The sequence below is a fragment of the Cnephaeus nilssonii genome (assembly GCF_951640355.1).
Source record: "Cnephaeus nilssonii genome assembly, chromosome: 10".
NCBI classification, from domain to species: Eukaryota; Metazoa; Chordata; class Mammalia; order Chiroptera; family Vespertilionidae; genus Cnephaeus; species Cnephaeus nilssonii.
Window position 1 is genome coordinate 26,291,923 of NC_137081.1, and position 25,530 is coordinate 26,317,452.

At 41.7% G+C, this 25,530-nt stretch overlaps 1 protein-coding gene across 4 annotated transcripts in view; it reads right to left on the minus strand.

Moving 5' to 3' along the window:
* Window positions 1-24,101, minus strand: part of DOCK10 (dedicator of cytokinesis 10) — a 215,953-nt gene extending 191,852 nt beyond the window's left edge. For 2 of the 4 annotated variants that reach the window (XM_079783202.1, XM_079783199.1), the window contains exon 1: window positions 23,409-24,101. In XM_079783202.1, the coding sequence (XP_079639328.1) occupies window positions 23,409-23,978 (570 nt within the window). In that variant the 5' untranslated portion in view covers window positions 23,979-24,101. The remainder of the gene's footprint in view (window positions 1-23,408) is intronic. The other 2 variants (XM_079783201.1, XM_079783200.1) reach the window with 1 other exon arrangement.
* Between the last annotated feature and the right edge of the window lie 1,429 nt (window positions 24,102-25,530).

Below are 25,530 nucleotides of genomic sequence, written 5' to 3' on the forward strand. Positions count from 1 at the left end.
TGTTCCTATTTCATTTCTATTTTCATTTGAAAAATTATTTTTATTTCTATACTTGGTAAGAATAGGAAAGGTGAAGGGGAAACCTTGAAAAGTCAACTAAATAAAATAAAATGTCACTAACTACAAAGAAAAGTAATTGGCTAAAATAAGAAAATTTTGGCCAAAAATTTTACTCAGACTCTTTAAGTCCCAGTTTCCCCATCATAGAGTTTGGGTGAGGTTTAAATTAGATGGGCTTAATTAAAAATTTTCTTAAATTTTCAAACTCTAAAGCCATAAAACATTAGGTACCACTCAATGTGTCTAGTGTGGCTGCTTCACTTAGAGTCAGGGGGCTTTAAACATGGTTAGCAGGTTTGTCACTAGTCTATAATTTGTTTTCTTAATGTCTTACTATGACATTTCCTATATAAAGTGTGCAAGTAAAAATTAAAAATGAAATAGTTGGTCTACATGTCAAGATTTTCTGCTTTCATCTGGTCTTTTACAACATATAAAACTTCCTAGAGCTTATGCTAATAACAAGTCATTTTAAATAATCCTATATAATAAAACCCTAAGATGAAAATCAACAGAACGGCAGAACGACTGGTCCTTATGATGAGCACTGACCACCAGGGGGCAGATGCTCAATGCAGGAGCTGCCCCCTGGTGGTCAGTGTGCTCCCACAGGCGGAGCACCACTCAGCCAGAAGCAGGCCTCAGGGTTGGTGAGTGCAGCAGTGGTGGCGGGAGCCTCTCAGGCCTCCGAGGCAGTGGGAGCGGGCCTAAGCCAGCAGGTGGACATCCCCCGAGGGGTCCCAGACTTCTAGAGGGCACAGGCCAGGCTGAGCGACAACCCCCTACAGTGCACAAATGTCATGCACTGGGTCTCTAGTATATTATAATTTGTACTTGTTTCAAATCCTTTAAGCAAAAAATAGAAATTATGACACTTTGATATGAGTAAGGAGGCAAATATCTTACTTAAAATCTAGTAGGTGGGGTTATCTAAATGTACATTCTTTCCCAAATAGCAAATCTTATTATTTACATTTTTCACTTTCCAAGCTCAAGCCCAAATTAGAATGACTAAAATTAAACCAAGAAAAGCTTTTGAAAGGATCTCCTAATCAAATATATTATTCAATAATGTCATTTTTAGGAAATGACAAGAGTGAGCGGGTGATTCGGCCCAGTTTTGGGCCTTTCCTCTGCATTTCTTAAGTTTAGGACAAAATTACCCATCCAACGTTTTTTGTTTTTTTTAAAGATAGCTTAGCCACAGTCTTAGCTAAGAATTAAATGTTATATGGAGAGAAATAGAAATAAAATTATGAGAGAGAGAGAGAGAGAGAACGAGAGAGAGAGAGAGAGAGAGAGAGAGAGAGAGAGAGACTGAGTGATTGAGCAGTTTGACCTGTTATGTCATTCAGATAAAACATCTAAGATAATTATTCAGCTATTCAGCAGGAAGACTTCTCCAGTTTGTCCATTTTCTTTTAGACATCTAAACACCTCTTAGTGATTTTTTTTTCTGCTCTGTCAAAAAAGACAAAATGTGGATAACACTGTCTAGCCAAAGAAGCCATAACTGGAGATACGCCAACTAGTTAAAAAAAAAAGCAAAATATAAATGCTGGCCTTGCTGAATATGTTTAAGCTGGCTCTCTCATTTCAGATCTCCACTAACAAACTTAGGTTAATCATTGATGACATCACATAGAAAATTGAATCAAGCAAAACCTTGTGTTGACTGAGTCATTCATGTAATTCTGGTTTGAGCTATAATCTATTTATAACTGCATCTGTTCTTCCTAATTCCTGACAACAGAAAGTAGATGACTTCTGGTTGCCAGCCCCCATCCCCTGCCTTTCAGTCAGTTCCTTAGCTGGAGTAACATGAACACACAGTCCTGGTGGGCTGGCCCCCAAGGTTAGAGCTATCCCATAATTCCTGATAGACCGATTTCCTACAACAAAAAGTGAGCGTCAAGGAATATTATACCAACATGACAACTTGTTTTTCAAATACAGTACTCATACACTTTCCAAAAAAAAGGACAGAGCATGAAAAAAATTTTCATAAGTATTATTTTTTAAGTATATAGTTTCCTTCTCTATTCTGCACATCCTGTCAATCATGGGGGCTCAAATTTTCATCTGTTTCTGAACAGCTGGAAAGGAGAAAAACCATGACCCAAGGGTTGGTGTGGCATGAGCTGCCATTCCTTACAGGACTGAATTAGGAGGCTGGATGAAATGAGCAAAGTGTACCCCATTTTTACCCTCAGTCTCCCCTTAGAGTATTCAGCTGGTTTCACAGAAGGGCTACAAGCTGTAGCAATTGGGGGAGTTCTAAGCCTTTCCAAGTGGTCATGTAAATCTATATAAAGCGCTGTTATGAATTAGCAGTAATCTGTTTTTGAATGGCTGTACTTTCCCTAAACCCTTCTTTTTGAATTGTTGAAGAACACTTTGGTGAATATGTAAGAGAGAAAACAACCTTCTGGTTTGGGCTCCACTGGAGACCGATCATCTAGCATTTTGTTCATCAGGTTCTGTGCTGGGCAGCCCTCCACATCCTCGGGACCCCTGCTATTATGCGTGGGATTTCGAGTGAGGAAAGGCTGTCAATCTGACCACATGATGTGATCGCTTCCTGAACAGATATGGAGAAATACCACACTCCCCGACTAATACTGACTCTGGGTTTCCAAGATCTGAAACAGACTCTCATGGCTAACTAAACAGAACACAACTGTGAATTTGGGGGTTGGCAACTTCAAAGCTCAAGAGATCATGGTTTCATTTTTTCTTTCCTAGCTAAGATACAAATCCTCAAGCCAATCCCACTTCAGTGCCCCATGCTCCTGCCTGGTTTTCTTCTTTATTGCCATTTTTGATACTCCTGGCATCTGCTCCCTGTTGGCTTCTGTCATTTGGTTCCAGCTGTTCAATGCCTACCATTTTCTGTCAAGCACAGTGGCCAGGCCCACATTTCTCTGACACCACATCTTCCATTTCGAAGCAGACAGTTTATTCTCTCACCGCTGGAAGCTCCTTCGGCAAACCCAGCCCTTGGCTCTGGCTTAGGTATCAGGCTGGAATGTCAGGGTGAACACAAAGACGAAAAGTTTTTAATGTTCAGTTCTCATTCTCAGAGCATGGTCTACTGATTTCATGATTATTAAGCTCAGGATCAGCAGCCAAAATATGAATATAAGTCAGGCGAGTTCCCATGCTTTCTGTCGAGCTATGTGACCAATTGACAAAGCTAAACCCACAAGCTGGAGCCCTGAAGACACGGTGTCAATTACAAGCTTATCTGGGGACCATATGTTGTTCTTATGCCCTAATTCCTTATGAATCTAGCTCAGAGTCAGACACAGAGACTCAGCAGACCCGTAGCTATCCTGCTAGGTAAGACAGAACACTTACCTCCATGGCTTCTCATAATTTGAAACAGCCAAAATTTAATGTTATATTTCTATTCCAGAACACTCACCTTAATAATGATTTCTAAGTGAATAGACTTGAAATCAATATTAGAGCATGTAACAGTTTTAAAAGGGCAGTTGTAACAATTGTGACTATATGTCCTGGGCATTTTCTTGAGAATAAGACACATTTATGTTCATCTGCTGTCAATATACTCTACAGAGCAGAACAGATGAGTCATTGCAGAGACCAAGAAGAAATATGGTGAGCACATTGGCGAAGCTCTAGAGAACTAATGAGCTAATCATGAAGCAAAGGATGTACTTTCTGCCAAACAACTTAACCCAGCGACACATACTTTAAAAGCAAGTTTCCCCTATATTTTATTTATTATGATTGTTCACCCAAATCATACTTTATTAAGTTATTTGGATGAACAAAAGTGACAATGATGACTGTGATGTATTCTGGGGGGGTTTCTATCCTCTGAGTAGAGGTAACTATTTTAAGATTGTGAGGGAGTTTGTCAAGTTAATGGCAAATGTGAAATGGTGTGATTTTATAAAAATGTGTTAAGTATCTCAACCTGAGATGAATGAAGCAATACTTAACTACCATTTAAGATAAACTCCACCTTCAGAAATCAAATTTCTGACATCCACGAAAGAATTTCCTCCTGGTAAAGAAAATGAAATTGATTCCCAAGAATCTTGGGTTTCAGACATGCACACATCCCTCTTGCAGGTCTACGAAAACAGCTCCACAAATGTGATGGAATGCATATGTGACAGAGAAATAAATTGTTTATATTCATTGGTTTTAAAGCACATCTGCAAAGATACAACAATGAGCATTTTGTTTCCAAAACTACACTTTGGGGGGAAGTTGGGTAAAAGTTAAGGGCGTCTGCTGGAGGTGAAGAGATTTGGAGAGTTTTGCCACACAGTGAGCAAACAATATGGCAGAGACCACAAGTGTCTTGTTCAGCAGTACATCTGTGTCCATCAGAGAAGCTGACAGTAGTGCTGGGCAGCTGGTTAAACAGTGAGTAAACCATTATTTCATCAATTTTCCATTCTACGAAAGCTAAGCAGATACCAATACCTCCTCACCCAACCTATGGCCCGGCCAACCCACCCCCAGAATGCCCATTTATGATTGTTTCCTCAGTCGCTCTGATAACTGAGATGTCTGCTAAGTGACTAGCGTGTGGGTAGCCTATACAGTGTGGAGATTCTGGACAAAAAGATGATTCACATTCCAGACAGGACAGGGGTGGGACAGTGCGAGATTTCATCATGCTACTCAGAATGGTGCAGAATTTAAAACTTATGAATTGATTATTTCTGGCATTTTCCATTTAAGATTTTTGGACCGAGGTTAACTGTGAGTAATTGAAACCACAGAAGGAAAAACCTTAGATAAGGGGGACTAGTGTACTGCTAAGGTTGAAGACAGGCATGCCCTGGATAAGTCCCTGCATTTATGCACCAGGAGATTAACAGTAGCAAAAACAAAATGAAATAAAATGGAAACAACCTAAATGTACATTCATAGTAATCACTGTTTTCGCAAAGTATCATCTCCAGATGCTACATTTAGAGGCAAAAGTATGAGAAGGGAGGTCTCAGATGATCTCACCCCAACTTGTTAGTCATAGAGGGAACTGCTGAGAACTAAATGCTTGTGTTGCCCAAACTTCGTATGTTGAAACCCTAACTCCCCAATGTGATGGCATTTGAAGATGGGTACTTTGGGAGGTAATTAGGTCATGAAGGTGGAGCACTAGTGATGAGATTAATGTCCTTATAGGAGACACCACAGAGAGATTGCTTCTCTCTCAACTTGGTACCATGATAAGATGCAAACAAGGAAAAGGGCTCTCCCCAGATACTGGGTCTGCCTGAGCCTTGATCCTGGACACCCCAGCTTCTTTAACTATGTGCAATAATTCTTTGTTGTTTAATCTGCCTGGTCTATGGAATTTTGTTATATTAGACTGAGCTGAGGCAGGTACCTAGTAACTTTACAGAAGATAAACCTGGTAGACACCATCATAATTAAGTGACCGGTAATGGGACAAACTGTCCCCCAACAGGCTGCATTGAAGATAATGCATGGCTTCTGTGACATGCCTGTCCAAAACAGCATAGTTTGGATCTAATCATGAGGGTGCATCAGTCTAAAACCAGACTGAGTACCAGTCTACAAATCAATGGTTGTGTTTTTCAAAAGGTCAAGAAGGAAAGTGTTTTATATTAAAGAACACCAAATAGCCCTAGCTGATTTGGCTCAGTGGATGGAGAGTCAGCCTGTGAACTGAAGGGTCCCAAGTTCGAATCCAGTCAAGGGCATGTATCTAGGTTGCAGGCTCGATCCCTGACCCTGGCAGCAGTCGATGTGTCTCTCTGACATCAATGTTTCTCTCTCTCTGTCTCTCCCTCTCCCTTCCACTTTCTCTAATAAAAAAGAAAAAAAATCAATGGAAAAATATCCTTGGGTGATGATTAACAAAAACAACAACAAAAGAAGACTAAACAGATGTGACATCTAAATGCAATGTAATCCTTGGATCCTGGGACCAGAAAAAACACACACTCACACACACACACACACAAAAAAAACGGGACAACTGTTAAAATCTTACTGAGGTCTATGGATTGATGAGATACTATTATTACCCATGTTAATTTCTTGATTTTGATAATTGTATTACAGGTATGTAAAATAATGTAATATAATTGCTTTTTACAATATATACCTGAAATATTTTCAAGTAAAAGGACATCATAGAATTTATTTTCAAATGTTTCAGAAAAACAATATTGTATGTATGCATGTGTTAGAGAAACAGAAAGAGACTCTGGGGAGAGAGAATACTTCATTTCATGTGTGATAAAATGTTCATACTGGGAAATCTGAAGGAAGGGTATATGAACTTCTTTAGACCATTTTTACAACTTTTTGTAAATCTGAATGTTGTTCAAAATAAAAACAGTAAAAGAAAACAGCAAAGCAGGGGACTGATGACACATTTTGTTTATGTTTCTCTGTAGGGAAGGGAGGAGCTTGGGATGAGGAGAGGCAGACTGAGGTCTGCAAAAGTATTGCTCATGGGCATTTCATAAACAATAGTTTCATTTTTACTCTTTAAAGATTGAACATATTCTAGATATTCTTTCCATCCATGAAATATATCATAATTCAAGAACAGAAATCCAATATTTGCCACAAGCTATGGGTACCCAGTGTAATTCAAGTTTACTAGGCTTTGGACTAAGAGATTAGGGAAGGATGCCTTGAGGAAATGATGAGTGAGAAATAGCTGAGGAAAGAAGGTGAAAGGAGCTTTCTGGACTGGAGAAGACCTAACATAAGTAAAAGCCATTGACTCACAGGAGCATGTTGCATGCCAGGTGCTTAAAGGTGGCCACAGGGCATTTGAGTCAGGGAAGCAGGGCAAGGTTGGGGTTAGAAACCATTACATCAAATATCTTTAATGTGAGCAATGGGGTATTTGATGTCTTCATATTTCCCCCAGTAAACTGATAATTCATAGAAAATTTAATGCACAAATTATAATTCACTACAACTACAAAAAAATTAGAAGTGGTAGAAATGTTCAGGAGCTAAAAATTCCACCGAGCAATGATAGAGTGTGCACTTAGTAAAAGAAAGAAATAACAGACCTAAAATGCAATTTTTCCTCATAGTCACATCATCTCATTGAAAGGTAATAATTAAAATGGGTCTTTTAAAACCAGAAACTATTTTTTTTAAGTATTGAACCTGAATGCTGGGCTATTTTTTCCAAGGCTAGCTAATACTTAAAGCATCTAAGTGAGGAAGAGAAAGATAATGTCATAATGTTCCTCTTAAAGTATTATGTTTGCAATGTATTTCCCTTTCAAAATGACACGGAAGGGTTAGAACATTTAAAACAACTTTAAATATGTACACACATTTCTCCATCCATCTAACCAAGAATCACTTATTATATTAAAACTCTCTGACTGTCTGGTGGGGTGAGATACTAACTAAATAACTACCACCAAAAGTAATTGACATATTTAAGAAGTGCTACAGAAATGCAGGAGAGAAAGCGACAGTCTGCCTTTGGACTCTGGGAGGGTGATAGGTGAAGGAAAAAGTGAGTTAGGTCTTGAAAGGCAAGCAGGAAATGATCATGAAGAGCAAGAAAGAGTAGTCTGAGCAGCTGGTGACATCAGAGTGCATGGCACACTTAGGAAATGCCCAGGACCTTGAGTGGCTGTAGTTGAGTGGAGAAAGTTGAAGAAGAACCTATTAGAAAGGGAGGTTGGAAAGGTAGATTAGATCCAGATGAGATTTCATGTCATGCGGCAGTAATAAGGGTATCAGCAACACTCAGTAAGAGATGCACCTTGATCCAAACTTTGCTCATAAGATAATGGAGGCTAAGTGTGGAAAGTGTGTGGACACTCAAGACAGAAAGGTGACTAGTTAGAAGGCTGGAAAAGAACCTCAAAGACATTGCAAAAGACAATCAATAAGAAATCATGAGCTAAATATTTAACTAGATCATTAAGTTCAGGGAGATGTTTAAAATATTTAGGGGTTAGGATTGCCAGCACTTGGCACATGATATGATGTGGGCTGGCAGGAAGTGGAAAAAATTAAACATGGTTTCAGTTTGAGATTAACTGGACCAACTCAAATATAAAACTCAAGAAAAAAGAAAATGAGATTTTATGAGGCAAGAATCTGTGTTAGGTGTGGATTCTGTTGAGTTTGAAGTAATGGAGGGACTCTAGGATGGAGACACCCACGGCCAGAGCTCTGAATCAGAATGCAAAGTCCAGGCAGCAATGGAAGCATCAGTGCACAGGGAGAGCTGAACCTGTGGGAGAGGATGGATCAGGTGGGGAGGGGGGTTCAGGGAAGGCAGAGAGAAGAAAGTGTAAGGCTTGATCTCTGGTGAACCCCAACATGGAGTGGTTCATTTTCCCTCAAGGTGTGCCATGTACTGAAAATATATTGAGGAATACTTGATCCATTCTTCTAGGACCAAAATGCCCCGAGTCGCTGCCTACTGATGAATCTATATGCCATTTTGAATAAAATTGCCCTTGTTAAATGATTCATTTAACTATTAGCTTACCTGATGAATGATAAAAATTTCAACCTGTCTTTCTGAGTAATGGTCATTGTACTGCATAAACTGTAGACTTGTCTGACTCTGACTCTTGAGTATGTGGTTCCGCCCACCAGGCTCACTGGATACTAGAGAAAATATGGAAAAAATATTCAGAGTGGAAGGAGTGAGATCTACCTACCGTGGATCTAAGCTATCCTCATATAAACAAAATGATGAGACCTGGTCAGAGATGAGGCCCTAAACAGATGTCAGACAGATTCCCTTGAATGCTCAGAGCAGGTTCAACAACCGTCCCCTTTGGTGATAGTCTATGGTCTCCTGAGTCACAGTGGTGTTCATTCCACAGGGACACAGAAACAAAAGGTGACTTTCTCCTTGGCTGGATGTCGACAATGAACATGAATGTAGCTTAAAACACTCTTAGGAATGTTATCATTTGATCCTCATGAGAATTTTGGGCATCCTTATTTCACCAAAAGAAAAGCTAAGGTTTGTTAATTTGGATCAAAGCTACACAGAAAGGGTCAGGTTTGGGAACTGAACTCTGTGGTCTTCAATAAAAGACTGTTTCCTCCGCTTGGTATCAGGATAAGAAAACAGTGCTTAGGAAGAGCTTGTCCCTTTTAATAATCCATCCAACTGTGTTTTGGGTAGGTTCACCCAAGTTGTCCAGATCCCAATCCTCAGGAGCTAGGGATATGCTAACTTTCATGGAAAAGGGGACTTTGCAAATGTGACTAAGGTTAAGAACCTGAGATGGAGAGATTATCCAGGGTTATCCAGTTGGCTTAATGTCATCACTTGAGGAACAGTGAAAGAGGAAGGCAGAAGAATGAATCAGAGAGATGCAACCTGTGAAAGACTTGACTCACCATTGCTGGCTGTGAGGATGGAGGAAGGGGGCCATGCTGAGGAATGAGGTGCCCTCTAGAAGCTGGAATGGCCCTCAGTTTACATCCAGCAAGGAAACAGGAAACTTGGCCCCAGTTATGGGAAACATATTCTGGCGAACAACCCCGATGAGCAGAAAACAGGTTTTCCCCTCAAGCCTGCAAAAAGAGATGTGGCCCTGCAACACCCCGATTTTAGCCTGGCAAGACCCCTCAGGAACTCCTCACCTACACTAAGGAGGGATAACAGAGCTGTGCTGCTTAATCCACTAAAGTTGTAATACTTTTATTTTTCATGGCAGCAATAGAAATCTAGTGACTGGGTTTGTATCTCTACAAAGTCACAGAGGCCCAGACTTAGACAAATTGTGATCACTTTTTAGGGCACTGATAGATCACATGCCATCATTCAGATCGTTGGAGGTGGTGACAAAAGGTATCATGTCAGTTTACAGGACTGACCCAAGTCCAAGGGCACAGCCGCCCCCTCCCCTGCACTCACAGACCCAGAGACACAGGTCACAGGGGCAGCAAACAACAGCTGATACTAACTTCACATGCTCAAGAATTAAACCTTGCATGTACACTCAGGTTTATAAATGTATGTATATCTGTTGATTTTAAGGTTTATTCACTTTTATTGGAGACCCTCATAGAAATGTAAATTCTAGACTTTTATTTTCTGATAATAAATTATACTTATGACTGCAACGGTGAGCTGGGCTGAAGGAAAAAAGGTATTGGGTTCAAGATGACCCATGGCCTTGCTCTGTGACCTTGACCATATCCACTTAAACCTCTCTGTGACTCTTTCCTTATCTACTTTAGACTAAATTTTCCTTCAGGTCTAAATGTTTATGATTATAGGATGCCAAGAAATGTAACACAGCTTATTTTTTCTTATTCCCCACATACATTTCAAGTGGAGTTGGTATACATAAGATCCAGAAGAAAGAATTCCTGGCCAAAATTTAGCTTGAGTCACTTAACACACATTAAAATTAAATATAATTTTAATATTAGCTTAAGTGTGTGTCAAAGAATATTTTTATGAACAGACAAATGTTGCAAATAAACATACCAAAAGTTGTTACCAGTGGGTGGTAGGTTATAGGTGATCATTGGTGTTTTTCTTCATTATTTTCTATATTTTGAGTTATTAATTTAATAAAAAGCAACAGAAGTTTAAAAAGTACAAATGTAAAGAGAAACTATTCAATGGAAATCAAAATTTAAAAACAACAACATTGGGCATAGTTATTACAATACTCTAAAGCAGTGTCAGGAAAACTCCCTGACTTAAGAAAAAGAAGCTGTGGTTTTAACAACTAAAATAGCCCTCACATTCACTGATAAAATCATATAGTTCTGGTGATTTATTAAGAGTTTCCTTAAAAATATAAACCACTTTCCATCATGGGACTAGGAACGGACTGTTGCTGTCAAAACACTGTCACCCACATTTCCTGAATTTTAAGCAATCATTTTCTGTACCCCGCTCAGAGTTTTATTCTGCTGCAGCCTCATGACTTCGAACAACGTCAGTGGGAATGACAAAGACATCCCTGGCCAGACAGTGAGGCCTCTGTGTGCCACCAAGGAGCCCCCAAGGTAAGGAGCTGGTGTTGGAATAATGATAACGCCTCTTTGGCCGAATCTTATTTATTCAAAAGTAGGCATTCATGCCAATCAACATTTAATTTTTTAATCCTCGAGTAGCCTTCTGAACTCAATTCCATTCATTTTACTTCAATTCAATTTGTGACTACTTAGCAGATACTACATGCTGGTACTTCATCATCAAAGTAATTCTCCTCAAACATACTTAAGAATTTGTTTACCTCAAATCAGGCACTTAGATTTCCTTTTACCTAACCTGTACTTTTGTCATCTCCAAGGGTGACATTCCTTCTTGCATTTAATAAGCATTTAGTAAACACCTACTGTGTGCCAGATATTTTTATGCCCTGGGAGTATGGAAACAATAACCACAGTGACTATCCTTGACTACCCTCAGGTTATTGGAAATGTGAGGACAAAAACCATACTTCATCCTCCTGGTCCCACAGGCATCAGGGACAAGTGTCATGAAAACCATGGTGAGGTATGCCAGAGACCAGACGAGCTACAGAAATCAGCAAAATCTTGAAAAGTTATCTCTGGTGCCTCTAGTCTCCCATTTCTATTTCCTTTTATCCTACTGGGCCAGGGATCTTTCCCATGCACACCTGCTGGGGAATGGATTTACATTTTGTGGTGAACTTAAATCAACAGGCACTTTGTGTATTTAAGGTTAACTTCTTTTCTTTTCTCTTTTCTTTTTTCTTCCCTTCCCTTCCCTTCCCTTCCCTTCCCTTCCCTTCCCTTCCTTTCCCTTCCCTTCCCTTCCCTTCCCTTCCCTTCCCTTCCCTTCCCTTCCCTTCCCTTCCCTTCCCTTCCCTTCCCTTCCCTTCCCTTCCCTTCCCTTCCCTTCCCTTCCCTTCCCTTCCCTTCCCTTCCCTTCCCTTCCCTCTCCTTTTCTTTCCTCTCCTTTTCTTTCCTTCCCTTCCCTTCCCTTCCCTCTCCTTTTCTTTCCTCTCCTTTTCTTTCCTCTCCTTTTCTTTCCTCTCATTTTCTTTCCTCTCATTTTCTTTCCATTTTTGTTAATCCGCACTGAGGACATTTTTTCATTGATTTTCAGAGATTGTGGAAGGAAGTGGGAGAGACACAGAGAGAGAAACATCAATGTGAGAGAGACACATTGATTGGTTGCCTCCCTCACACACCCGCAGAAGTTGGACCCGGGAGCCTTCAGTCCACAGGCCAACGCTCTGAGCCAAACCGGCGAGGACTAAGGTCAATTTCTAACTACTGAATGAAATGCCCCAGACCTCCTTAGTGGTCAGCTTTCTAGGAGACCAATCTGGGAAGGAAGACGCTGTTGTCTCTCCAACACCTCTGAAATCACACTGTCAGGGACCTTTCGCAGGCGTGAGAAGGAGGTGATAGAGGTAACCACAAAAAACAGAGACAAAGAACTAGAAAAAAGAGCAGTTCTTGGTGCTTGTTCATGGCAGGGAGGAGGCCTGAAGCTTGGAGGACAGTTCAACCTCTCCCTGCACTGGCCTGTGTTCCAGTCACGTGGCTGCTGAGAGGCCCTTGGCACAGACATTACGCCAGAGAGCTGCAATGACAAAGGGTGGGCATGGGAACTGGACAGCTCACTCTCTGAAGCAGATGGGCCGTACTGTTCTCTCCAGGAACAGAAAGAAGGAAGTGAGATGGCATGCTTGCCTGCAAGCCTGCACCAGGTCTGAAGAACCTGCCTTGCCCACCTTCATCCCTGATGGCTGCCCTATGGCCAGTTCCCATGCAACTAGCCCCTTCCTCAGGTATAAACAGTCATTCCCCTGATTACATCCTCAAATAACCACTTTATGCCACCATTTTCATCACTGAAATACAAATACGGTTGTAGATCATTTGGACTAATTCTTCCAGTTGCTAAAATCGGATATCTTAACCAACAATGGTGTTATTAATTTTTTTTTAAAAATTAACCTTCTATGAAAACCTCTTAAAAAGAATAAGAATTGACTAGATTTTTTAGGACTAAAACATCTTTAAATATCTTATTGTCCAACCGTCTTGTTTGAAAGATGAGGAAGTAAAACCCAAAAAAGACTTGGCCAAGGTTACACAGCCTGGAAAACACTGCTTCCTAATGACAAAAAGATACATTTTTCTTAATTGATTGGCTAGCAGCCACATAAGGACTTTGGCATCAAAAAACTGAAGGTAATGAATGAACCTTGGCTGTTAGCATTCAGAAAGGTCCTGAAAGAACCTTATGTGTGCATTTTGGTATGGCGATAAATTTTATTAGTATTAGTGACACATACAGAAAAAAATATATAGCTTTGTATATAGATATACTTGAAAGTAACCTGGAATACTTTCCCTTTTACAATAAAACCCATTTTTGAATAAATGTCTGATTTTTAAATAAGTGTAAAAATATGAAAAGTAAATTACTTTAAATGTTAGTTCTCCATATTTGAATATTCTTCTCAAAAACATTACTGAGTTCCAACACCACTTTCATTTTTGTGAAGATTATTCAGCTATAGTCAATTTCCATTTTCTCATTCTAAAGAGCTATGACAAAGGGACTTTTAAGAGCTAAGCAAATAAACAGTGAGCGTCCAAAAAAGCAGTGCCATATTTCATTGAATGTTGAATTTTGTTAAGTTTTTTGTTTTCTTGCTTGCCAAGTCGAATGTTCATGCCCATCTTCTCTTTTGGAATGTGTGATTTGAAAGGCCAAAAGTCATTGGTCATTTTGACAGCCATAATTAGTCACTTAAATTGGTAATTACTAAAATAATGATATGAAGAAAAGCTCATTGTACTGATCATAAATGGTGTCTTCTTTTTAAACAGACACCCTCACACCCCCACCAGATCTAGTCTTAAACTCTGCCATTTTGGCATTTAACTAAAATTAAAAAGCTGCCAAGCATCCCAAATTCTACATGTCAGGAGAGGAGGTGTGCTGAAAATGAATTACAGAAACTGACTATTTTCACATTTAGCAGCACAATTAAAGGAACTTTTGATGATTTGGACCCATTAATTCTTCTGTTCTCAGAGGCAGACATTTCCGCTTCAATCCAATTGACAAATATTAATGTTTTTAAGAGCAAGTGTTTTTCTCCATTGCTACTAACTCAGTCACATTCATCACACTTTGTTATTTCTACATCATTTAATGTAGGTCACCACATCAAGTCCAGCAACCACAAGCATTTCTTTCCAGCCCACTGACACTTCTGTGAAAGATAAGAGGCACACAAATCTCACTTCATGGGGGGAAAAAACCCTCTCATTTGTAAACATGAACACTAAAATCAAGACTACAAAAGACAATGCAGCAGATATAATGCTGCAACCCAACTACTCCATGCTCACGGTGCCAGAAATGTATTTCTATAGAAAGAGTAGAATCAAAGGCTGCCTTTTCAGAGTTAAAGAAGGCTTTGTTTGTGAAGCCTAACCTTCTCTGTGCCAGTCCAGTCCTTGGGAAGTGACTGAGCACTGACATCGATTCCAAAGTCGGTGCCTCTCTCGATAATCACGTGTTGCTGAGATGTCATAAATGAAAAATGGGTAAGCAGAGCAAAAGTAGTAGTCACAGTTATTCTCTCATTAAGAAACTCCTTTTAGAAACCTCTTCCCATAGCTGGCACTCCACGGTTCCTTTTTCCTCCTTGCTCTCTCACATGGATGCTAACTGCATGTTTAATGAGACCTGCCTGCCTGGTGGAACTGGCCAGCAGCACTGGGTGGTCCTGAAGAACACAGGCTGCCTGCATGTGACTCCTGGATGCCTCACTCACTCATCATTTGATCTGGGGCAACTTCCTGATTTCTAAGTATCTCTTTCCTCATCTACAAAATAGAAATAAAACTCCTTTGCCATAGGGTTGTCATGAGGATCAAAGGAGATTGTACAAGTAAAACACCTGGCACAGAGGACGTGTTCAATGTCTTTCTGTATAATTGCATTTCTACCATGTGCCAAGTGGATGGTGAAGATGACTCAAGGAGCAGCATTAGCAGATACTGACAGCCTGGAAATTTTTAAGTCATAATTCCTCTGTGATGTCTCATTGATGCCTGTGCATCCAGCCCACTCCCTGACTTTCCTTAAGCACCTCATCTCAGTGAGAAGGAAGACGTCTCCACCCCATTTCCATGTAGTAAATACAGTACAAAAGCAGTGACAGACACAAGTTCCCTGCTCTCAGTGGCACTTACATTGAAGGCAAGAAGGTTGAAAAAGAAAAACAAGAAGTTAATTAAATAAAAATATCAATTGAGGTAGTGATCAGAAGTCTAAGGAAAATGAAGCAGGAGAATGGGAAAGAGAAGGCAGCAGCAGAGAGAGGCTGAGGAAAATACTTTAATATGGTGGTTCAGGATGACTTTCCTGATAAGGTAACATTGGAAAACCTGAAGGATCAGAGGAAGAGGCCGTGAGAACTCAGGCAGAGAAATGGTCAATGCAAGAGCCCAATTATCAAATCCCCTAATTTTACACATCTGGAATCTGAGACTCCAAAAAGAGAATTGACTTAGAAAAGCATCACAGGCCTTGGTTGGAATTCTATTCTCCAGACTCACAGGCTTGGACACTTCCCGCACCAGCTCCCATTCATTAAACTCCAAAATGGCCAAATTGTTCAAAGTACAAGAGAACACTTCAGATCTCGGATAGTCAAGAAGAGGAAAGAGCATCCCAATATAGGGGTGTAGGACAGTCAGTCAAAGGACCGTGGACCACATTACAGCCTAAGGGCAAACTGTCTTTAACTCCATGGAATCCCATCCTTAGGACATTCAAATGTGAACAAGAGAAATCATTTATTCTCTAAGACTCAGTGAGTATAAGAGAAAAGAAACATTTTCATGACTTTCTGATTCTAGCAATCATATTTTCTGATATAACCAATTGTTTTCATTATGATAGCAACGTAAGTCTTATAAAGCAATAAGGAGTCATCATTGCATGTCCTTCATGAGTTAGCAAGATTCTGCTTTAAAATTCGTTGGTAAGAGGGGTAACACCTACCACACACTGCAACACATCTTTAGGGCTGTAACCCAGGGTGAGACCTTCTGCATATTCAGATTGCAACAATTTCCTGTGTGTTATGGAATTTTTTTCTTAAACTAGAAGCTAAACGTAAGTTCACACTACATTCAAGGTGCTAGATGAAGCAGAAAATATAATGCAAAATAAAAGGGACTTCCCTAAAGTTACTTCTCAATGAATCAATCCCATTTTCATTCTTAGTTGGTCTGAATGTTATCTTTGCCTCAAGGGACTCTTTCAAAGAATTGCAGAATAAACCATATTGTATTGGATCCTCATACAATAGTCTTTCCTTACAATACACTGCCAAAAATGGCTGATATAGCTTATTTTTGTGTTTCTCAAATTTTACTGTGCTTAGGAATTACCAGAGGATCTTGTTAAAATGCACATTCTGGTCTAGTAGGTCCACAGGGGAGCTTGGATTCTGCATTTCTAACAAGCTTCCATGTGATGCCAATGGTGCCAGCCCACAGAACACTCTGAGTGGTAGGGTGTATCACTGCATCATGCTGCCCTTTATGAAAAATCACAGAAAATTTTCTCTTGTCTCTTGAGTCTCAGTACAAGTTAAAACTAACCATGTCTACAGCGAATTATTTTCTTTTACCACATGAACCTCTCAGTCTCATGGATGATCATGTTTTCCTGTTTGACTTGGCCACTAGGAAGCACCTTTAGCAAGACTATAGGACTTAACACTTATGCATTTTATTTACTGATCCTTCTCCATTTAACTCCTCCTGACTACATCTAACTTTCCTAATATTGCTTTTTGTTGTTCATAATATTGCTTTTTACCTCCTTACTTACTACATTTTTGTTGTTGCTGTCTTACATCTATCTTGGTAAAACACTTAGAATCACTCCTTTGAATACGATAGCATGTGAGTAAAGGATTCCAACACAACCCAGTTCAATGGAAATATGTGCCCAAGGACACACAATGCATGGACAATTTTCAGGCGCTTGTGGGAGTGGGGTGAAGTGACTGAGCATGAAGAGGGAGCTAGTCCTAGAACAGAAGAGGAGTTAACTCCACCCTCTTTCAGAGTTTGCTTATGGTTTTGCCAGATAGATGGCTGAGTAAGCTTATACTTTAAGGGCTTGACAACTGAGCTCCCAGTTGCCTTGGGAATATTTGTTATTATTACTGGTAACTGGAATAGACTATGCTGTGGCTTCTAATCTCAGAAGAACATTGAAGTGAATGCTAACAGGTACTCTAAAATACCAATGGGGCAACAGTTATTGTTCCTTAGGTAGAACTATCGGTCAGAAGGCCACATCAACCAAAATCAACTCCTCATGTCTTCCAATTTAGAGATGCTGTTGGAAACCACTACAGAAACGGAAGGTAACCCTCTGCTAGTTACTCTTCAGGTTACACATCAGTCACTTCTCTTAGAGCCGTGGTCGGCAAACTGCGGCTCGCCAGCCACATGTGGTTCTTTGGCCCCTTGAGTATGGCTCTTCCACAAAATACCACAGCCTGGGCGAGTCTATTTTGAAGAAGTGGTGTTAGAAAAAGTTTAAGTTTAAAAAATTTGGCTCTCAAAAGAAATTTCAATCGTTGTACTGTTGATATTTGGCTCTGTTGACTAATGAGTTTGCTGACCACTGTCTTAGAGCAAAGGTATTTAACCCTATGACTCTCAATGATCTCCTCTGTAATTTGCAACATTATTCCTCATAAGATTGCTCTGAATCTTAAGTAAAATACCACTATGTTGGGTACTCTGTAGGTTCTCAAGAAATGGTTCATCATAATACATTGATTACTACTCTTTTCTCATGCTAGGCCTTAAAGAAAATGGTGAAGAAAAAGATAGCCAAACACCATACATGTGTACTCATTCTTTCAGTTTTTGGACCCATCTAGAAATTTTCTTTTTACAGTTGTTTCTGCAATGCCTTTGAGAACTCAAAAACATTAGTTGGTACAATCAATAATATTCAACTTTGATCTTGTCTACTAAGTCCATGTTGACTTCTTCACCAGGCAAGGGACTTTCCTCATGTCAAAACATAAAAGTGTGATTTCTGCTAAAGTGTGTGATTTCTGCCAAAGTGTAAACACTCCTGTTATGAAAAGCCCTGTCCAAAACAAAACAACAAAAGACTGCTGTGAATGCCAAACAAGCAGGCCTTTTCTTTGCATAGGGCTTTTAACTCTAGACATGGACAGTAAAACAAGTGTTTCATTTTTATTCAATTCACTTTTTGCATCTTTTCACTAGCTCTTACCTCCAGCATGATTTTTTGTTAACATCTAGAATTTCCCACTCACTTAAAAAAAACAAAACCTCCTACTTTCAACTATTTGAATATTACAAAGTTAAGAGGAGAGGAAATTCTTCCTTCTAGGAATTCCTCCTGGTCCTGTAAACATGTTTATATGTCATTACCTCTCTACCAAAGATCTTTGGTCTGTTGAAGGTTCTGTTTTTTATTCAAAGCTCCCTAAAATATCAAACAAATTTTATATCATTGGGGAACAGAGGAAGTGACGAAACATCAAAGCGAAGGTATGGATTTTTGTGCTTACACTAAAGTCAATACTATCCCCTCTTTACCACTAACCCTCTCTGGGTGGGTATGGAGGGACAGAACATGCTGGTTAAGTACAGTCATTTCTGGCAGGGTGTTTCTTAAAAGTTAATAAAGTTAGATAGAACTCACAAATGAGTTGCAGAGGAATTTTTGTGTCATAACAAAGTAAATGTCTTACATGTGTTAAAGAATGAATGAAAATAAAGTGGTATGTTCTGATTTAGGAAACACACAAGAGGCTTTGGGCAAAAGCTGGCCAAATCTTTGGTGAACCTTCACTGTCTCTTAGGTATCCTTTCCTTTCATCTGACCCTCCTCCTTCTTAGCTCTCACCAGCTCTGTTACTCCAAATTTCCCATTTCTCTGCCTCATCCAATCACATTCTATAAATAAAACTCTAATCCAGCTGGTATGGCTAAGTGATTGAGCATTGACCCGTGAACCAAGGAGTCACCTGTTCCATTCCCGGTCAGGGTACATGCCAGGGTTGCAGGCTCAATCCCCAGTAGGGGGCGTGCAGAAGGCAGGCATCGGGTGATATTTCTTTCTCATCAATGTTTCTATTTCTCTATATCTGTCCCTTGCTCTCTTTCTAAAAATCAATAAACATATTTTTTTTTAAAAAAAATCTCTAGTTCTTTCAAAGAGACAAATCTAATTTGTTAGCAAAGACTAATCTATATTTTAAAGTATTTTTCTTTTAAAATTCTATCAAATATAATACATATATACACAAGTGTACAAATCCTAGGTTTACAGCTTAATAAAATTTAGTAGAAAGCCTCTAAATGAACTAATTAGTGCAAAAGTACAAATATACTTCATACATTTTAAAAGGGCTTCTTACCAACAAAAATAATAATAAATCTTTAATTAATGGCATTACAATTTGAGGCCAACATGGTATGTACATTCATCCAAAGTAATAAAACACTCAAGTCCCAACATGAGAGAAATGTTTCTAATTATTTTCTAACTGAAATTCTGCTCCAGAGAAGCTTACTTTGTGGAACTACTATGAACGAGTGTCAGCAAATTAAACTTCACTTGATCCTGAGATTGAATTTGCATGAATTATGATTCACTTATTTTCTATAAAAAAACTTTTGGATAACTATAGAGAAAACTTTTATTTTCAAAAGGTATGGCTTTTCCCATAATTGTTCTTTATTATTATTATTGCTTCTTTTATCTTTTTAACTTCATTAAGATATCTTTGACATATAAGAATTATATATATTTAAGTATACAATGTGATGGTTTGATATATGTTACATTGTGAAAAAAACATCATAGTCAAGTGAAAGAGCTTATCCATGACTTGTACATAGTTACCACTGTGTGTTGAGACAATTTAATTAAAGATAGATTCTCTTAGAAATTTCAGCCCAGCCGGGTGTGGCTCAGAGGTTGAGTGTTGACCCAGGAACCAAGAGGTCACTGGTTTGATTCCTAGTCAGAGTATCTGCCTGGATAGTAGGCTTGATCCCCAGTAGGGGGCATGCAGATGATTCTCTTTGATCATTGATGTTTCTTATGTTTCTTTCTCTCTCTCCCTTCCTCTCTGAAATCAATAAAAATATATTTTAAAAAAGATAGATCCTCTTAGAAACTTCAAATATACAAAGCAGTATCGTCGACTATTGTCACCATGCCATACACTGGATCTCCAGGAGTCATCTGTCTTGCATAACTGGAAGTTTGTATGCTTTAGCCAACATCTCTTCATTTCTCCTTACTCTCACCCCCCCCCCCCCAATCCCATCCCAGCAATCACTCTTTGCTTCCCTGAGTTTTAACATTGTATATTCCACATATAAGTGGGTTCATGCAGTATTTGTCTGACTTACTACACTTACCATGTCCTCCAAGCTCATCCACATTGTTGTAATTGGCAGGATTTCCTTCTTTTCAAAAGTTGAAGCATGTTCTCTCTCTCTCTCTCTCTCTCTCTCTCTATATATATATATATATATAAATATATATATATATTTATATATATCCTTTTCTTTATCCATTCATCCCTCAACACACATTTAGGTTGTTTCCATATCTTGACTATTGTAAAAATGCTGCATTGAACATGGCCGTACAGATATCTCTTTGTAATTGTTACTGAAGAGGGAAGCAAAATAAGGTGAGTCTCCTGCATAGAAGCCTCACCTCATGCAGTGTCTTGGGTTAAAACTGAAATCAAATTTGCTTTGGTATCTCTCTCAGCTTTCCTCAGCAACTGCCCTAAGTTGGCTCCCTAGTCAGTGACCTCACTCAGTATCCTTTGCCCTCTGCTCTCCATAACCCATACACATTTTGAAGCTTTCCTGTCCTATATGTATATGTGCAGGACTGTGTTATAGATATATAGAGACATAGTATAGACATAGGGATGTATACCATTCTCAACCATTCTTACTGGATAAAGCAAAGTTCTAACCCTACAACAAAATCTCTGTAACCTTTGAAGCATTTCAGTCCCTAAACAGAGATTTCAGAAAGGACACTATGAATCTAGCAGTGACACAGTTTTTCTCAGCAGAACTTTCTAGCATCTCTCAAATAGTTTTCAATAGATGCCAGCTTGGTCCAATCAAGCAGTTCTTGCCTGTACAGAAGTGGGCTACCCATAATCTTCTTCCCCCATCCTATTAATTTTCTCCCTTGATAACCAGGATTTGAGGATTTGAAGTAACAAACATAGTCTTAAGGGATTGGCTCAACTTAAGCCAAGATCAGCCTCCACTGTGCAGTTCAATTACAAGGTTTTAGATTCATAAGGGATGCGCTGCCATACAGAATCCCACTAAAAACTCATCACTGGAAAGCAAAGACATGTTTTCTTGTGGCCAAAATCACTGCCAATAGTGCCGGACTAGATGTGTAAGATCCCATGACATGTCTTGGCAAAAACTAGTTCAGGAGTGTTGGCCAAGGTGCTGAAGTGAGGGGAGGGAGGCAGGGACACCTTTGCTGGTGAATCACCCCCCACTACTCATTTTAAGACCTTGAGCTTATTCATTTTGACAAGATACCCTAGGATTTCAAAGGTGACATGAATTTGGAGAAAATAATGTGTGTGTGTGTGTGTGTAGAATGGTATGCAAGATACATATTCTTTATAGAAATTCCAGCATGAAAAACACTCTAGGAAAACCCACTTAAAAACAAAACGTTTAGAGCTGTTTATTCTAATTGAATGCTCCTTATTCCTCTGCACTTCTCTATCAAAATGAATCATTTGCAAAATAAAGCTATTTATTATAAAGCAAATGGCAGAGGATGCCAAAGCCACACTCCTGAATAATCACTCAAAATTAAAGATTATTTTCCATGCATGCCTAGAGGTTTTCTGATTATCTCCACGTTTACTGGAATTGAACCTTTTCTTTCAAATGCTCTTTTAGCCAGTTTATCCTTCCTGCCCTGAAAGTGTGCACGCTGATATCAGAACCACAGGGTAGGCGAACCGTTGAATCACCTCTGAGTAACTGCAGGCTGCGACCCATGGTAAATGAAAGAGAAGGCACCCTGGGCACCGAGTGGGTTCACAGTACAACCACCCCCGCTCGCATGGGCATCCGATGCCTCCTTCCTCTGCCAGGCAATTAGCTTCCGTTCTGTTCAACTTTCTGAACTCTGGCTTTTAGAGAAAAGTCCTGGCTGTGGGAACTGGCTCTGGGCAGCTCTTGGCTCCCTCCTGATGGGTGACTGGCAAGAGTAACACTTTCTTTGACACTTTTAAAAGAAGCCGTTTAATTCCTAATGATATTTCCTGGCAAAAAGGAAAATGCAACCCACCACATGGGATTCCGGTCCAGCAAAGGCCAGCCAAGAGGGCGGTGCAGCTGTTGAGCCCAGGTCTTGCTGTAGGGCTGTTTCCTCTGGCTTCCCTTTCCCACCGGGGTTGATTTTTTTAAATTTATTTTTTTCCTGACACTTCCAGCCCAGATTGTGACACCTACTGGAATTTATGAACGTCTGAAGAGGGACGGATATGATTTCCGCATCAGGAGAGAACGGCTGGCTTCTGCCCCAGGATTTCCCGCGGAAATCACCCAGCATTTAGAAGGCTTTTCAATGAGGAAGTAACCAGTAAAGCGATCTTGGCGGGAGAGCCCCGCGAACATTTTAGAAAAATACCAAAATACCAGAAACCATTGGATATTTAACCCACGTCTCCCCCAGCCTGTTCGCCCTGTCCTTTCTGGAGTCGTAGAAAGTGGTCTGTGCCCCCCACCCCCCCATAGAGGGTGGGCGATGCGAAATACATTGATGTCCCCGATTGCATTGACAGGGGGCTCCCAGCTTTGGCCCCAGTGAGGACCTCGGACTACCACCTTCCTTCCCTGCGCACCAGTCACTGGGCTGAGGGGGGATGCGCAGAGCTGTGGACCGAGAGGTTCGGTCCAGTCGATTCCCCCACTCCTTGGGTCCCCGGCACCCACAACCTATCGCCCCTGCGATGCAGTCCCGCCACCTCCCCACCACCTCGCACCCAGACACATCCTCTCCCACGCTGCGCTTCTGCTGCCTGCGCCGCTGCTCCCCCGAAGGTCCCAGGTCCCCAAACGCGCCCGGTTCTCACGCGTCGGTGGCACTGCCTCGCAGAGGTGGCGCCGGGGACGCGAGCGAGCAGAGGCGGCGGGGGAAGGCGTGCGGGGGAGGGGAGCGAGGAACGGCAGAGACAGGGCGCGCGGGGTGCTGCGGAGGCCCGGCTCGGGGTCCCCGGCCACCCGGGGCGCGCGGGGAGGCGCGGAGGACGCGCCGCACTCACCCGCTGCTGCTGCCGAGTGCTGACGGCCACGGCGGCGGCGGACGCGGCGCTGTGCCTGAGCTCGGCCGCCTGCCCGGGTCTCAGCAGGCTCCGCGTGAACCTGCGGGTCCGCTCGACAGCCATCGCCGACGCGCCGATCCGCTGCGGCCGGAGCGCGCGTCCCGCCGGCCTTCCCAGCGCCCACCTCCTCTCCCCACAGCCGTTCAGGAAGCGGAACTCGGCGCCTTTCCCCCCCTCTTCCTCGCTGAACTCGCTAGAGGCGGGTTTTTCTCTCCTGCAACCCCACTCCCCACCCCCTTCTCTCCGCAGAAGCTTCTCGACGACTTTCCAAACTCCGCGCTCCTCCCGGGCGCGCACGGCCAACTGGGCTAGCGGCCCCGGCCTGGCGGCGGCGCCTCCGCCGCGAGAGGCGCGGGGCGCGCGTGGGGCGGCTGCAGCCCACGCTCCCCGCAGACTCAGCTGGCGGGCCGGGGCTGTCCCCGCCACCGCAGGGACGACGGACGACGGGGAGGGCCTGGAGCGGCCGCCGCGGGGCTCCGGGCGGGGCCTGCCCTGGGCCCTGGTCCCCATTTGGAGGCTTCTCACAGTGGGGCTCTGGCCACTTTTACTGATTTGACCCCTGCTTTCGGGGGCTGGCGGAAGGGCGCGTGCGGAGCTCAACTCGCCCTTCCACCCTTAGGAAGGGGGGAGAGGCGCTTTCAGGGTCCGGTGGCTGGTATCTGCGCCCGCATCGCCCAACCCAGCCTTCAGAGGCACCTTTGCCCACAGTCCTGACTCAGGGCTTTGGAACAAGGTTCCAAATTCATGCATGCCTTCAGCCAGTATTCATTAAGCGCCTACTACGTGTCAGTTCCCATTGTTCTGAAAACTGGGGAGAAGAAGGGGGTCTTGCCAGTCCCCTTCCTTCAGGCTGTGTGGGGTTGATAACTTTTTTGGGTTGGGGATGGGAGGCAGCAAATAACCAAGTCAATAAATAAAAGAATATAAGTGCGGGGACAAGGGAGATTAGATAATAGAAGCTAAAATCAACACATCAGGGTAAAGTGGTAGAAGAGGCTGTGGGGCAAGGGGGGTGGTGGAGGGAGGAGGTATTAGAGGGATGAGGAGGCTAGAACCAGCCTGTGGGGTTAGTAGGTCCTGTGGGTCAGGGATAGGGGGATGAGGGTGGACTTACATTTGTGTTGCTGCTCTTCTGCTCCCACTTTTGCCACACACCCGTCTGCCCTGCAGTTGCAGCTATCTGATTAAAGTCTTCTAGGATTTATCTTCCTGAGTCACACCCAGGGTGGTTCTCTGACTCCCTGTGGGGCTGAGTAGGAGGAAGAGCAGAATTGTCCTGGCCCCAGGATACCAGTCTAGAGAGATCTGCCAGCCACTGCAAGTATTCCAGGTTTTTCTCGACAGCTTTTTGTAGATCTGTGACCCCGACGTTTTTCCAAAACAGTATATATTTTTAACACAAGGCCACACTTGGGTATAAAGAATGCTTAAATGGCCGATAAATGCAATTGCATCAGCTCTCTGTTATCTGGGATTCAGTTAGCCAGAGATACCACTTGGACATTACTTGAGCACATTCTAGGAATCACGTTGGGCAGAGGCTCTGAAAGATTTGGAAGGTGCCATTGAAAGATCAGTTGGTTCTACGATACCGTTCACAGGAAAGAACCGTGTCTTGCACTGTGTGCCTTCGCATTGCTGCACATATGGGAACATCACCTTCAGGGTGAGCAAGGTAGGTGGCTGCCTCTGAGGTGGCTTTTGAAAATCTCTGTGGAAGTACTCCTTCCAACCACTCTCTCCTCTAACCGTGGTGAATGAACATGAGCTTCCCAAAAGGAGGTGTCTTAGTCCTTGTCCCTGAAGAGCGGCGCCTGGCACTCAGTAGGCACTTTATAAATATTGGTTTGTGGATGACTTTTCTGAGGGCTTAGATGGATTGGTGCAGCCAGAGGGCTCAGAGTGCCTGAGGCAGGGACAGACAGAAAGTAGAAGAGAAAGGTGTGCTGGGAGAGAGGTCTATAGTAATTGAAAATACTTCGTAATGTATTCTAGGTATGGCAACTCACTGAGCTAACCCAAATTAATGAGTAATCCACACAACCCAGTTTTTAACTATATC